The sequence below is a fragment of the Adiantum capillus-veneris genome, chromosome 6 (genome assembly GCF_014529385.1).
Source record: "Adiantum capillus-veneris isolate H3 chromosome 6, ASM1452938v2, whole genome shotgun sequence".
Lineage (NCBI taxonomy): Eukaryota > Viridiplantae > Streptophyta > Polypodiopsida > Polypodiales > Pteridaceae > Adiantum > Adiantum capillus-veneris.
The window spans coordinates 155,624,151-155,638,930 of record NC_140936.1 but is presented as its reverse complement, the minus strand read 5'-3'; the positions used below and the strand labels follow the sequence as shown (position 1 = coordinate 155,638,930).

The window sequence follows — 14,780 nt, the reverse complement described above, 5'->3', positions numbered from 1 at the left end:
TACAGCCACGTGGCAGATGGTACGGACGGGAGTGGGTTGGCTTATTATGGCTACACAGTGTGGGTTGCTTTTCTACGCAAGAGATGAGAGAGAGAGAGCCTTTTGCTTTTTTTTTTGGACAAGGATTTTGATTTGAAGCTTTTGGGCTCTGATTTTAGCATCCCTTGTAAACTCTTTAAATTAGTAGTTTGAGCTCTCACTTCTCAGAGCATCTGGACCCAGAGTCTGAGAGTGAGTCCCGACTACTCACTTGTACTTTGCAACAGATTAATACAAAAAGAAATACCGAAAGGGTCGCCAGTCTTTGGGGCCAATATTTCTAGGCACGGAACTCCGCCGGGCCAGTGTCGAATCAATTGGGAACTGCGAACTGTTTCAAGTGATTATTTGTGGTGTCACGGTTGATTCTCGACTTGGAGTATCCAGGTCTGTTACACGGATCACTACAAAATCCTAGCTAAATGAGAAGTCTTGTACCTGCAGAGGTACCTTGTCTACTATACCAAAGGGGTAGACAATCTTCTGGGCAGCCAGGGTAACTATAAATGGTGCGGGCCTAGTAGGCTGGAGACCCAATTCCAGCATAGTAAACTCGGGCATCAGATTTCTGCCCAATCTACCGTCCACAATCACACCTGAGAACTGGCGTCCTAGAACAGAGACAGCTAGATGACGACTCATGTAATCAGTGAGAAGAGCAGCAATGTAGGAGATGATGTATGACTCTGAGGGCTGCACAAGGAGATGACCGCCACTAGACCCTGCACCAAGCTACAGAGATTGAATGCTTGCCAGGGTGTCACTTCGAAGATTCACATCGAGATTTAGCATATCGTAAAGGGATACTTGCTGAAAGGAATTCTTCAGGATAGTCTCTACTGTAGGCTTCTCGATTTTGAGCAAGTCTTGCTCGGGGACTTGATTTGCTACAAATCAGCTACTGCTTCTAAGAAGGCCCCATCAATCTCAAATAGCATAGAGGTCGGTCGGTTGGTGGCACTAGGGGTTGGTTTGTCGAATGTTGCAAATGGACTAGGTTGTTGAGGAGGAAATGGAAGAGTTGGACCAGCAGGAAGATTGAGGCCTAGGGCTGCTCGTTATGACCGAGTGAGGACGCCAGTGGGCTCCCCCACTTGCTGTGGCGTATCTTTAGAGGTAACCACATGAGAAGCAGGGGACGGTTGAGGGATGGTTCTTACTGCTATCAGGTGGAGATTCGGAATTGTGAACTCTTGTTGGTTCGGACTCGGGCCTGAAGACGTGGATGCCTTTTGCTTGAGACAATCCTTATGTAGTGATCCTTAGCCTCAGGGCAATGACGGCAAGGAGGAGACCCTTCAAGTAAATTACATTTGCTTTGGTAACGCCCATATTCTCCGCATTTGTAGCATAAAATGGGCCGATTGGATGGACGAAACGGGGGTCGAGGTGGTCTTTGCTCCTACTGCATGGAGGTGGAGGTTGAAGTGTAGAAGCTCTGAGGGGCTGAGGGAGCATTGGCATGATAAAAACTTTGAGACGGAAAAGTTCTTGGCATATCTTGCAGAGGAGGGGTATTCAACAAGGGTGGCATATAGTGTGAATGGCCACAGAGAGAAACCATGTTGGATACAGGTGCTAATCCTTGTTGGAGAGTAGGACCAAGGCTTTGCTGTATTTGTCGCAATCAGCGTAACAGGGAACGGGCGGAACACAACCCAAACGTTCCGAAACGGCGTTCCACACGAGTCCCGTTCCCGAAATGGAGTCAGGAACAGAACTTCGGAACGAGGTTTGTAATCGGAACGGGGGGAACGAGGCAGAACATGAGGCGGAATGGCGAAACGCGGGGCGGAACGGGCAAAAGTAGGCCTTTGGAGACAAAAAAGTAGGCTTTTGGGGGCAGGTTTGGGGCTGTTTGGGGAACATATTTGGTGCAGTTTGAGGGCAGGTTTGGGGTTGTTTATGAGTTTATTTGGGACTAAGCTGAATGGAGGTAATTCAAGCCTTACTTTAGTTGAAACTCGACCGTTCCGGCCCCATTCTAGTTCCTGTTCCGGCCCCCCCTCCTCCTCCCCGTTCCCATTTCGGGTAACGATGGTCGCAATCCCTTTAGGTAGTAGCGAATCCTTGTCTTCATGTCCAAACTTTTCACAGAAGTGGCAATATGTCACAAACCTCTTACGTGGCAGCCAATACGCATACACACACACCCCTTGTCACGAACAGTCCCGAAAATGGGACACATGGAAAATGCTGACATGGCCTGCTGTATGGATGCCCGCCATTTGCGGCAACAGCTGTACGGAAAGCATTCCGGGCAGCTTTTGCTTTTAGCGTTGGGGAAAAGTTTACGCAAGCTGAAAAAAACTCTACGCTAAGGGTTGCTTTATTGAACGCAATACAGCAAGAGAGAGAAAGGACTTAATTCTTTTAAGTTGCTTTATTATTTGAAAGCCTATTTTTAGGGGCAGTTTTTTATGGATAGCTTTTGGGGCTCTGATTTTAGCATCCCTTGTAAACTCTTTAAATTGGTAGTTTGGACTCTCACTTCTGAGAGCATCTGGACGCAGAGTCTGAGAGTGAGCGCCTGCCTACTCTCTTGTACTTTGAACACAGATTAATATAAAAAGAAATACTGAAAAGGGCGCCAGTCTTTGGGGCCAATATCTCTAGGCATGGAACTCCGTTGGGCCAGTGTCGAATCAATTGTGAATTGTGAACTGTATTGAAGTAATTTTTGTGGTGTCGCGGTAGAATCTCGACTTGGAGTGTCCAAGTTTGTTATAGTGGTATCAGAGCGGGATCGATTTCTCCTCTACTGAGAAATTGATCCTTTTTAAGCGACACTTATGGCTTCAGACAAAAACCAGTCGACTCCCTCTGCATTCAGAGATGCGGAAGGAGAGCACGAAGAAGATTCACATGAGGAGTATGGCCCCCCTCGGCCTACTCCGATGAAGGTTGAAGAGATGGAGCATTTGACTAATCGACGACCCAAGAAAGATGATGCTAAATTTTGGGAAGGACCCGAAATTTGCAAAATTTATGACTCAAACCTCCGTCGACCAGGTGTATGCACAGTGGCAGCAGACCACTGAACCACCCCCCAAACCGGTACTCAAGAAACCTCCGACCCCAAGGATGTTTACTCAGCAGGAATTAAAAGAGGTGGTTTATGCACGGATTTCTCAGCTTCGTGACGTGCAGAACAAAGCAAAAACGCACGACAGAAAGCAGAAGAAAGGAACTGACTTCCCGGGTTATTTGGGTCGTCAATCTACTTTTGCCTCGGCTAAAAAGCAGAAGAAGCGTGTGCGGTTTGAAGGACTACCTTGTTCTTCTTTTTCTTCTTCTTCTTCTTCGAGTTCGTCTAGCTCTTCCGATTCGAGCGAAGAAGACAGAAAAGGCAAAAAGCGAAGTAAGAAGCATAAGGGCAAGAAAAAGACAAAGAAGTCTAAATCTCGCCCAGTTTCAGACAGTTATTTAGAGGATTCGTCTTCAGATAGTTCGGACTCCGACAACCGCAGATTCTGTTCAAAGAAGAAATTTTTTTACAAAGCAAACCAGTACGACTTTCTGGAAGATAAAAGCAAGAAAGTCGAAGAGTTCAAAGAAGGTGGAAAGTCAGTTAAATTTAACATGGTTTTCGAGATGCTTCGAAGGCTTTGGCCTTCATACAGCAGTTTGACATAGCTTTCTCTGGAGGACGTTACTCAAAGCACTCCAAGATTCGGAAGGCTACTTCCTTTTTCAGAGGGAATGCTCAAACTTGGTGGTGCACTCTTCTATAGAACAGGAAAGTGCCAGTTAAATGGCTGAATTTAAAAGACTTTTTATTTCTTCTTGGTTGACTCGAGAGTAGGTACGCGACATACGAACTGCTTGGAACCATCTTCGGATGACCAAGAAGGATACTTTGGACGCATATTGCGAGAGATTCTGGAGCTCTTTTCTACCAGCCTCTTCAATTAAGAAGATCTTGTTTAGAGAGCAGATTGAGCGGTTTACCTTGAGTCTTCCTACAGAGATCTGAGATCATTGCTTAGAACAAAAGTCAATTCCATTCAGGAATTGATGAGTCATGCGAAACGGGGTTTTGCCATTTACTCTGGCAGTTTGACCTACCCCACAAATGAAATCATGACACAAAGGAATGAACAGACTTCGAACACTGGAAGTAGAAAGAAGAAGAGTAACCCAGAAAAGAAAGAAAAGGATGCACGACCCAAGCTTACTCTTTCACAAAGAGGTCTTTACATCAAAGAGAGGAAGTGCTTCGGATGCAGGGAAATTGGGTATATCTCGCGAAGTGCCCTAAAAAGGCACCGAAAGAAAAGAACGACAAGGATGAAGACAGGCCAGAGAGTTTGAGAGCAGCTGAGGACCCTGGAAGAAAAGGAAAGATAAAAGCGGGACTAGTTCCAGATTGCATGGGTACTGACCAAGCACGATTAATGAGAGTAGAGAACTTTGCCGAGGTTGGGGCAAAGTGAAAAACCAAGAAGCCCTGATTTTCTTTGATGGAGGAGCCAAGGCAAACTTCATTTCACCTGAATTGGCGGCGTGGCTCGAGATCACACCCGATTGGATGGGACCACTTGCAGAGGCAGTTCTAGCGGCACCCGACAGGGACGTAGCCATTACACCTGTCATTGGCAAACTTCAGTTGCATTGTCAAGGGTATTTGGGGCATGAGGACTTCTACATAATGCCTTTGGAAGGTTGTGATGTCCTCTTGGGAATTTCTTGGTACCACAAGAACAACGCTGTGGTCATCCATCTGGCGAGAAAAGCGACTTTGACCACAAAGAAGGGCAGAACCATTGTACTTGATGTAAAACTTAAGGGCGAGTCTGTCCCTATTGTATCGGCTTCGTCCATTTCAAAATTAATGAAATCCAGTCTGTTTGTTTACTCGATCTTCTTGAGAGAGATAAATGATGAGAATAGGACAAATATGTCTGAACATGATAAAGAACGCCAGGATTTTCTCCACACTCATGCCAATTGCTTCTCAGAGGGCCTGCCAGGCGAGTTACCACCCGCTGGTCCTGAAGATCATACCATTGATCTGATACCTGGAAGCACACCATTGAACCAGCCACCTTACTCTGTGAGCCGAGGCTAGAACTAAGAAATTATGAACCAAGTGAAAGACATCTTGGAAAAGAGTCTTGTCCAGCCTAGTACTTCACCATATTTCTCTCCAATGTTGTTGGTTTTGAAGAAAGACGGATCTTGGAGAATGTGCATCGATTATAGAGCTCTCAACAAAATCACCATCAAGAACAGATTTCCAATTCCTAGGATCGATGATATACTTGACAGATTACAGGGATCCTCGTTCTTTAGCAGGATCGATATGAAGAGCGGATATCATCAGATCCGAATCGCGCCGGGAGACGTCTACAAGACTGCCTTTGGAACGACTTTTGGGTTAGTTGACGTTTTGGTGATGCCTATTGGCTTAACCAATGTTCTTGTGACATTTAACCGGATGATGGACATGATTTTTCGAGAGTATAGACTATTTGTTGGCAGTTTCTTTGACAATATCATTGTTTTCTCCAAGGGTGAGGCAGAACATAGAGAACATGTGCTTCAGGTCTTTCAGGCATTACGAAATCACAAGTTGGTGATTAATGCAAAGAAAAGTGAATTTTTCCGACCAGAGATACACTTTTTGGAACACATTGTCTTGGCAGCAAGAGTGCAGATGGACCTGGCCAAGATAGAGACTGTCCATGATTGGCCCGACTAAGCAGTCGCTGCTGGAAGGGTTGTTTTAGCCCTCTCTCGCAGAGGTGGTTGTAGCCGTATGGGCAGTTTCATTAACTAATAGAAGAATCTTTTTCTCGGAAAAAAAAAGCACTCGCAGGCAGACCTGTCACATAACGGATGAAGCGCGCAGGAGCAGAGGTACGCCAGGCACGGGCTCGCGCAGATGCTGTAGCGCGCAGGTAGGAACACGCAGGCCAGCAGAGGGCTTGCGACTCAGATACACACATACACACCAACCCCAGGACACACGCCGCACGCGCACACAGACCCACACACACCCGAGAAGACGATTATTTTAACGCCATAGAAACTATCCCAAGAGACCTTAAAGATCTGTGCAACGAGGGGAATTGAACTCAAGACCTCTTTTTCAAGAGGGAAATGGCATAACCAATCTACCACACTTGGGTGATAGAAAGGTTATACCATTTTGCTTTTTTTATTGGCACACACACACCCACACACACTCTCGAGAAGAAGAGAGTTTCAACGTTGGAGGAAACTATCCCGATAGACCTTTAAGATCTATCTGACGAGGAGGGTTGAACTCAAGACCTTTTATTCAAGTGGGAAATGGCATAACCAATCTACCACACTTGGGTGATAGAAAAAATATACCATTTTCCTCTCTTTACCAGCACACACACACGCGCGCGCACACACACACACACGCGAGAAGAAGAGTATTTTAACTTCGTAGAAAACTATCCACGAGAGAGAGAGAGAGAGAGAGAGAGAGAGAGAGAGAGAGAGAGAGAGAGAGAGAGAGAGAGAGAGAGAGAGAGAGAGAGAGAGAGAGAGAGAGAGAGAGATGAAATGATATATTAACGTCTTCAAAAGGCCAAAATGACCTATGAGTCCAATCCATTACAAACTTGTGAATCTGGTACCATGTCTAAGTACAAAAATAGAGATACTAAAATGAATCTAGAAGCTCTACTAGCCGGAACTGTGTTGGGTATGTGTTATCAATGATACAGTGGGTGCCCAATACAAGAGAAAGATACAATGGGTGATGAATCCATCCCCATTTCTACTTTGGATGTCGAGATAGTATGTCTCTACTCCTTTATTGTAGTCTCCATCGATGCTGTGAAGCTCCCCTCTCCGCAGTCGTGGGTGTCTCGATCTCCCTAGCTCCAATGTTCGGTCAATGAGAGTACCGTGGGTGTGAGTATGAGTTGAGCTTTGTAGTGGTGGCTGCTTCTCTATCTGTCTAGTGTTTGGTGTAAAGTAATCAGTAATCTGTCTCTGGGATCGTCTCTCTCCAGATCTCCTTAGTAAACTATTTCTATGTCTGTGTATTTCAAGTAGATAAAGGCAAACACATCTCTGGTCTTGATAGCTCATGATTCTCGATAAGGGTCCGAAGCCTTCTCTCAATAGACAGTGGTAAAGAAGGTACTTGTAGATGGGCGTGGCTCAGGAGGATCTGGAAGGGGTGTTTGTCTAGGGACTGTATATAAGGATGTTGCATATTGACCCCACACATGAGGAGAAGTTATCAATGGGGGAGGGGAGTGCTCATGAAAGAGACGCCATCCCTCTCCTGAGGCTCTACTCAAGAACAACTGGTATAATTCTCTTTCCATTTGAGCTAGGAATGCTCGCTTCTTCCGTCGTACAAGGCGCCTGAAGGCTATCCGAGACTGTCTGTGATTGATGACCCCTAGGAGAACTTAGAAGATCCCTCTGAAGCTGTGCTTTGGTCTCTCTACACTCCTCGTCATACCAACTGTTTTGAGGCATGGTCCCCGAAGGGTGTCTCTGATTTTAGGCTGAGTGTGTAGTTATGCCTTTGCTCCTGCATCCTGCAATGTCTGAGTCAGTAAAGTGGTGATCTCCTCCACTGAGAGTCTTGGCCTGGTTGCTGTACCAACCAACCACGGCAATGAATGAATTATTTACAATGGGGGCTTGGGTGTACCTATATATACTACCGAATAGAAATTTCCCTACCTAGAATCATGTCCAATAAGTAAGATAAATACCTAAAAGACAAATCAATAACTAGGATCATATTGGGCATTTCCTTGAGATGCATAAACTTGAACACCCTCTCTGCAGCTCATAGTAGACATATGTAGGAAGACCAAGTTGATGTAGAAGCTACCATGGACACCCCTGACTTGCGAGGACACTGGATACACCTCGGAGTTGCAACCATCCATCTATTCCCAGAGAAGAATGCCATCTTGAGCATTGGTTGCCTCATAGAAAGTTGAACTTAGACCACACTACATCGAGGCTTTCCAAGATAATGAACTTTGGAACACATCTTGTCCATAATCCACAGCCAACAACAATGGATTGTGCGCACATCCATAGTGTTTTGTATGCGTCACATTAGTTCCTTGCCAGATGCAATGTGTCTTGAACTGCGACACATGGGTCCAAATCAAGTATAGGGAGTACCACTTGCCGCTCTCTCCTAAGTCACTTGCCTCTCTCTAGTTGAAGCATGTTGTGGCAACAATCACTTGGCAGTATCGTGGCCAGTGTGGCCGTCACCACGTGTGCCATGCCGATCTCCTCAATGCAAACACTATCCCTGTAATCCTCATCTAGCTTGCCTTTGCTTTTGTCTTTTCCAAGACTTGAACCTTGGCCTTTGAAACTAAGATGTCTTCCACTTCAATTAGAAAATAGCCGAGACTGCTAGAATCCCACTTTCTTTTTTGTGTTTTGCAAGCGTAATGCCATGGCCTCCATCGCGTACTCCTCTGACAACTTCGCAAGTACCATGGCCGCTAACTAAGTACTAGTCAAAGCACTATCCATAGCCAGTAGTAGATGAAGACGGTCTTTGGATGTACCTTCCCCATGGAACTTCCAAACATACGTACGAGCAAACTGTTCGTAAAGCCTCTTCTTGACTAGCGTCTCTATCTATTGCAACTTGATGCAGCCTGTGGTGTTGGCCCAAGCTTTGCATACAACGTTTCAAAAGGCTTGAAAGCCAAGCAGGTAGCCCACAACCACCTGAGGGCCTTTGCCCTCGACAGGCCGTTGCCTATCAAATAATTACAGCTTGATGCCTTTTCTGCATGCAGCGCTTCAAAACTCTGGCATATGGAAGCAAAAAGGGGGCTATTTAAAGGCACGTGCCAAGAGCATTTCAAAATGCTTTGACGAGATCGCAGAAAAATGCCAATCTCCTTGGGCGTCTTAGAACGCACGGTCCGCTAGGGACTCCGTTGGCACTTCAACTGCACACTTAGGTCCACTATCCATGTGCGCTTCCAAACATGACCAGCGGAAGCAGCCACTTGGGGCCCTTCTCATGGACTTCTAAAATGCCTACCTAGGCAGGAGGTCACCCTTAGCGCAGTCCAAAGCTTTGGGCATTTCAAAACGCCATTAGGGGTGATGCAAAAATGATGGCGCCTCTAAAATGCAGCTGTCACTGAGCAAAAATGCTAGGGACCTTCTTCTTTTCCTGTGAGCCGCCACTCTCCACTATCAAAAAGCACAAGGCTTTGATACCATGTCAAAGTCGATGATGCGGAAGCGGAGAGAGAGAGAGAGAGAGAGAGAGAGAGAGAGAGAGAGAGAGAGAGAGAGAGAGAGAGAGAGAGAGAGAGAGAGAGAGAGAGAGAGAGAGAGAGAGAGAGAGAGAGAGAGAGAGAGAGAGAGAGAGAGAGAGCTGTGTGCTACACTAAACTGGAAAGAGATGGTCAACGACACAAGATCATGATCCACTGCCACACCAACAGGTCTGGTCCCAACCGTGAGATCCTTGGATACTAGAGATAGAGGCTCGGCTTTGCATGACATAATCCATGTGCTGGCTCCATGTTTGTGTGGAAAGCATGTAAAACCCCCTGTAGCGGGAAATCTCTGTAGGCCATTCAAGATGGCCAATCCATGTGCATTCCTCATGTCTATCAAGTGTCGTCCATACTAGTATATTCCCCATCCTATGATAGTCTGGATAGGCCCGTCTTTGCAACATCTAGCTCTCTCAGCATCTCCTCTGAAGTATCATAAAATATTGTCTGATGATGGGAAGTCCTAGCATTGAAGTCCCATGGAATGATGATGTCACCATCTCTAAAGAACTCCCATATGTCATCATCCAAAATAGAAAAGGGGGACTGTCCTTTGGGTGGTGCATATACTGATGTACTCGGGGGAAGTAGCAAATAGGGATGTAAAGATATCTGCCTGTCTATGCTCTCAATCTCACCCACATGTACCTAGCTTGCTCATCTTTGCGGGCTATATGTATCAATGGTTGCAACTCCTCCCTGAATAACATTGCCACTCCTCCTGAGCCCCGCCCTCTGTGCTCTAAACGTGTCTCCTTTCTACAAGCTGTCTCCCATCTGTATCCACTAATGTGAGGCATAGACTGCCCAGGGGCCTGATGTGTCTCAGAGTAGAAGACGATGTCTCTTCCTGTAAAACTATCCTCAAAAGCACCCACATCAAGGTGCGTAGATTTATTACATTTCCAAGTGGCAACTTTTAGTGTGGTCCCATAGGTCTCACACCGTCATGTGGAGCGTTGCTCTACAATCACGACCCGATCATCTCTGTAGAAGGCCGTCTTTCCCTTCTCCCTTGCCGGTTAAATCTTTGGCATTACCTCTCTCATATGCTCAAGCTGTGTGAGAGTGAGGTCATCTCCAAGGAATATGCGTGTTTTCTTTAGTGTAGGACGCTTCTTCAAGAAGTCTTTTGCCTCCATGGATGAAAAACGCATACGTCTTCAAAAGGCCAAAATGACCTATGAGACCAATCTGTTACAAAATGGTGAATATAATACCATGTCTGGGTACAAAAGAACTAGATACTACTACTAGAATCGATCCTCATCTGCACTCTGGATATCAAGAGAGTATGGGTGGAATCCTCTGCAGTAGTCTCCGTCGATGCTAAGTAGCCCCTCTCCTCAATCGTGGCCGTCTGGATCTCTGTAGCTCCAGTGCTCAGTCGATGAGAGTGCGGGTAGTGGTCCAATGAGTGTGGGCCGAGCTCTGCAACGATGAGTGCTCCTCTAGTTGTCCCATATCTAGTGAAAAGAAATCTGTAATCTGTCCCTGGGACTGTCTCTCTCTATCTCTCCCTAGTAAAGTGTCTCTATATCTATGTAACTCAAGTAGATATAGCCCAAGACATCTCTGATTCTCATAACTCATGACCCCAGAGAAAGGACTGAAACCCTCTCTGAATAAGCAGTGGAAACGGCCCCGTATCTCATAGTACATTGTGCAATGACATATGTAATGTAGCTCTTTCTTGCTCTAACTGGCATAAGCGGCATATCCTGCTGTCTACTGTTATCCCTCTAAATCTAGCAGTCAATCTCCAGCTGATGTGAGGATGTGCGTATCTGACCAACGGCACACCGCAAACCATGAGATGTGTGTCCATGTAGGTGGGTCGAATCACAAACCCATCTCCTGTGAGGTGGAGAAGATGCTCTCTATAGAAAGCCATCTTCGTGCCCAACTCCTGTGGTGGATCTATCCATGTCCTCCTGGTATCCAGCTGGCTCAGGTCTTGACGAATGAGTCTAGTAATCTCCACCCCGTGTAAGAGACATCTAGGGTGCCTGAAGAGAGTATTGGAAAGGGGGAAGCCTGTCCATGGTGAAACCATGCGTCTGAAACCATGATGTCATCTGTGCATACCAGCATGAATTATCCCCCTGAAGAGCTAACTGTCTGGAAGACTCAAGGGCTAGTCTAGCATATCTGTCTCTAGTAGTATCCCACAAGCTGTGCACAAAGGAGACTGGTCTGGTAAGCGCCTCAATCTCCATAGGAGGGGCAACTAGATTTGCTCGAATGATAGCGTGGGGTATCGAGGCCTTGGCTTTGATCAATCGAGAGATCATAGATACCAAGGGCCTCTCCATACGTCTCCAAGCATCTTGGCCTACAGAAGCTCCCCATGTCTGCACCCCTTACAACATAGTCAGCTGAGGCTACTAAGGTATCAAAGAGCCATAACTTTGTCCGAGGTTCCTGGAACTGAACTTGTGAACACATCCTCTCCAAGCCTCCCAAGGCCGCATAAGCTCTAGTCAGTCAAGTCTTTGCTGCTCTCCCCAAAGAAAACCTTGGCTCAGTGAAGACAACCCCAAGGTAAGTGTATGCATCTGTATATTCTACTATCTCTTGACCATATGTGGAAGTCGGTGTTGATCTCCTGATCCACTGTGGTGTGGTGTCAAAACACCATAACCTTGGTTTTACCAAGGTTTACAGACAATCCACTATCCTCTGCAAATTTGTGTAGTGCATCCAATTGTCGCTGCATACCCTTTGGTGAATCAGAGATCAACACAATATCATCAGCATATAACAACAATGGAATCCACATCCCTGCCAGTTGGGCGTCTCTATCACCCTCTCTGTTAGTGTAATCACACACCTCATCAACATACATACCAAATAGAGTAGGAGACAATGGGCAACCCTGTTTCACCCCAATGGTGGAGTGAACTAAATCAGATTACCCCTCTCGAGTGCGTACATGTCCCATCACTGATGTGTATAGAGCCTTAATCCCCCAAATCAACACTATGGGCATCCCCATCTCCTGGAGTTTGCGCATCAATCGAGCTCTTCGTACCATGTCAAATGCTTTGTGGAAATCCACAGAGCTACAATAAATCCGTCTCCCATGTGACCTGCCCTCCTCAATGATGGCCCTGAGTGTCAGAATATGATCAAGAGTGGAGAAACCCCTCCTGAAACCGGCCTGGCCTTTGCTCGTACACCCTAACCCTCTGCCCAATTACTCAACTGTTGCTCAAGAATGGATGAGAGCGCTTGGGGGTTTGGGTGTGCTTATACACTACCCAATAGAAATTGCCCTACATAGAATCATGTCAAATAAGTAAATACCTAAAAGACAAATTAATCATAGTAACAGGGAATGGCCATTTTCAGGTCCCCGTTCCCCATTCCCATCCCAATTTCCCGTTCCGAATCCCAGTTCCGTGTTTCAAACGTGAGTATCCGAAACAGGGAATGGCATATCATGCATGTTGCCGTTCCCCGTTCCCCGTTCCGATTTCCCGTTCCGGGTAACTATGAAATTAATAATTAGGATCACATTGGGCATTCACTTGAGATGAAAACTTTAACATGTAGACCGCTATTCTGATTTCACGGCCATATATGCTGATGGAACTTTGAGCAATGGCTAAACAAAATGCATGATTAGTTGACATTCAACATGTTTAAGAATACCGTCTTTATATATTTTTTCATAAATGTTTGCACTAAGAACTTTGCTTTGGTTTTCAGCCCTCAGAGAAACTACCCTCGATTTTTCCCAGTGGTTCTTTGTTTGACATGTAAGTTGATACATACCACAAAAATGTACGTATATTCTATTTGGGATCAATTCATTGGTCTAAAAGGTGATTTTAGCTGCAGATATCCATATGCGTTGCCTTCTTTGTGCATATCAGTATTGGCATTGGCAGGATTTATTTTGAGCTTCTGGCTTCCCGTAAGTATTTGAATGGAGACGATTGATACATTTGATAAGTTGTGGAATTGTTTTAAGCACTTTCAGATCACGTGTGAAGAAAGAAAAGTAAGATGTTTTTATGTTTAAAACACATTGTGAGTATGCTCACACTGTCATATCAAAGAGCAGGATCACTTATTGGAATTCAATACTTCGCTCAAATCAACTCCTTGTATTTATATTGGAAATGATTTGCAGTCTTTGAAACCTTTTGCGCCTTATAGTAGCATGTGGCAAAGGATTTCCTTATCTTGTTCAAGCTAGCTTTTACCAATATTAGTTGCATGCATGAACGACATCAAGACTTTACCATACACGCTACACTAACTAAAAACCCATGCTGGAAATTTAACACAGTATGAGTTTCTTACATCCTACTCGTTCACACTACCCTTGAGGAGGAGAAGATGCGACATGCTGGTCGACTCAACATAAGAGTCACCGGCATAGTGGAGACGAAAGACTCCACACCAGCGGACATGGATGGTAGAGAACTATGTACCAAGCTTGGGTACAAAGAAGAAGAGCCACCTCCCTTCTATAAGATTTGGAGAGCTGGTAAAGACCTAACAAGAGAGAGGGCCCTCACACCCCAATTCTTTTATGACGAGGCAAGGACCTCTTTCATTAGAAAAGGGTGATTCTACAAGAGCTCACAGCCTTCTGCTGTGAAGCTTGCTCATCTGACTACCGAGTCTTTGCTCTAAAGAAGTCAGTGATCTCTGTCTGTGAATGTCTCCCTCTGCGTGATCTCCTCAAGAGACTCTCCGTCTGCGCAGCTCTAGCAAAAACAACCCAAGGCATCTTTGATCCTTATATCTCATGACTCTAGCCAGTAGTCCAAAGCCCTTTCTTGAATCTGCCGGTCTCAATCTCTAACTGGTGCGATGATGTGCGCATCTGACGAATAGCAATCATATCCCATGGGATAAATGAGTGTCCATATTGGTAGGTTTGATCACATATCCATCCTCTGTTAGTTGGAGAAGATGCTCTCTATAGAAATCCATCTTCGTGCCCAACTCTTGTTTCGGCTATTTCCATGTGCTCCTAGTATCAAGCTGAATCAGATCCTGACGTATGAGGTACTAGAACGGAGGCGGTCTATCCATGCTGAAACCATGCGTTTGAAACCATGATGTCATCTGTCCATACTAGCATATTGTATCCCCTTGTAGCGCTAGCTGTCGGGATTACTCAAGGGCTAGCCAAGCATATCTGTCTTTAGGGAGGTCCCATAAACTATTCATGAAGGAAATTGATCTAGTAAGTGCCTCGACCACAAGAGGGGGGGCAACTAGCTTGGCTCGAATAATTTCATGTGGCACTGAGGCCTTAGCCCGAATCATCTGAGAGATCATAGAGACTAAAGGCCTCTGCATACATCTCCATCCATCGGTGCTAGAAGATCTACCATGGTGCTAGAGAGAGAGAGAGAGAGAGAGAGAGAGAGAGAGAGAGAGAGAGAGAGAGAGAGAGAGAGAGAGAGAGAGAGAGAGAGAGAGAGATTATTCTCTCATAAT

General features: G+C 45.6%; 1 protein-coding gene across 5 annotated transcripts in view; it reads left to right on the top strand.

Annotated features, from left to right (window-relative positions):
• LOC147456546 (protein ZINC INDUCED FACILITATOR-LIKE 1-like) overlaps positions 1–14,780 on the top strand; it is a 238,449-nt gene that overhangs the window by 129,456 nt on the left and 94,213 nt on the right. For all 5 annotated transcript variants that reach the window (XR_015188465.1, XR_015188464.1, XM_086514984.1 and 2 more), the window contains 2 exons: positions 13,029–13,078; positions 13,161–13,236. Coding sequence is in view for 3 of the 5 variants with exons in the window: in XM_086514984.1 (XP_086371110.1) it covers positions 13,029–13,078; positions 13,161–13,236 (126 nt within the window). In the remaining 2 variants the exon portion in view is untranslated. The remainder of the gene's footprint in view (positions 1–13,028; positions 13,079–13,160; positions 13,237–14,780) is intronic.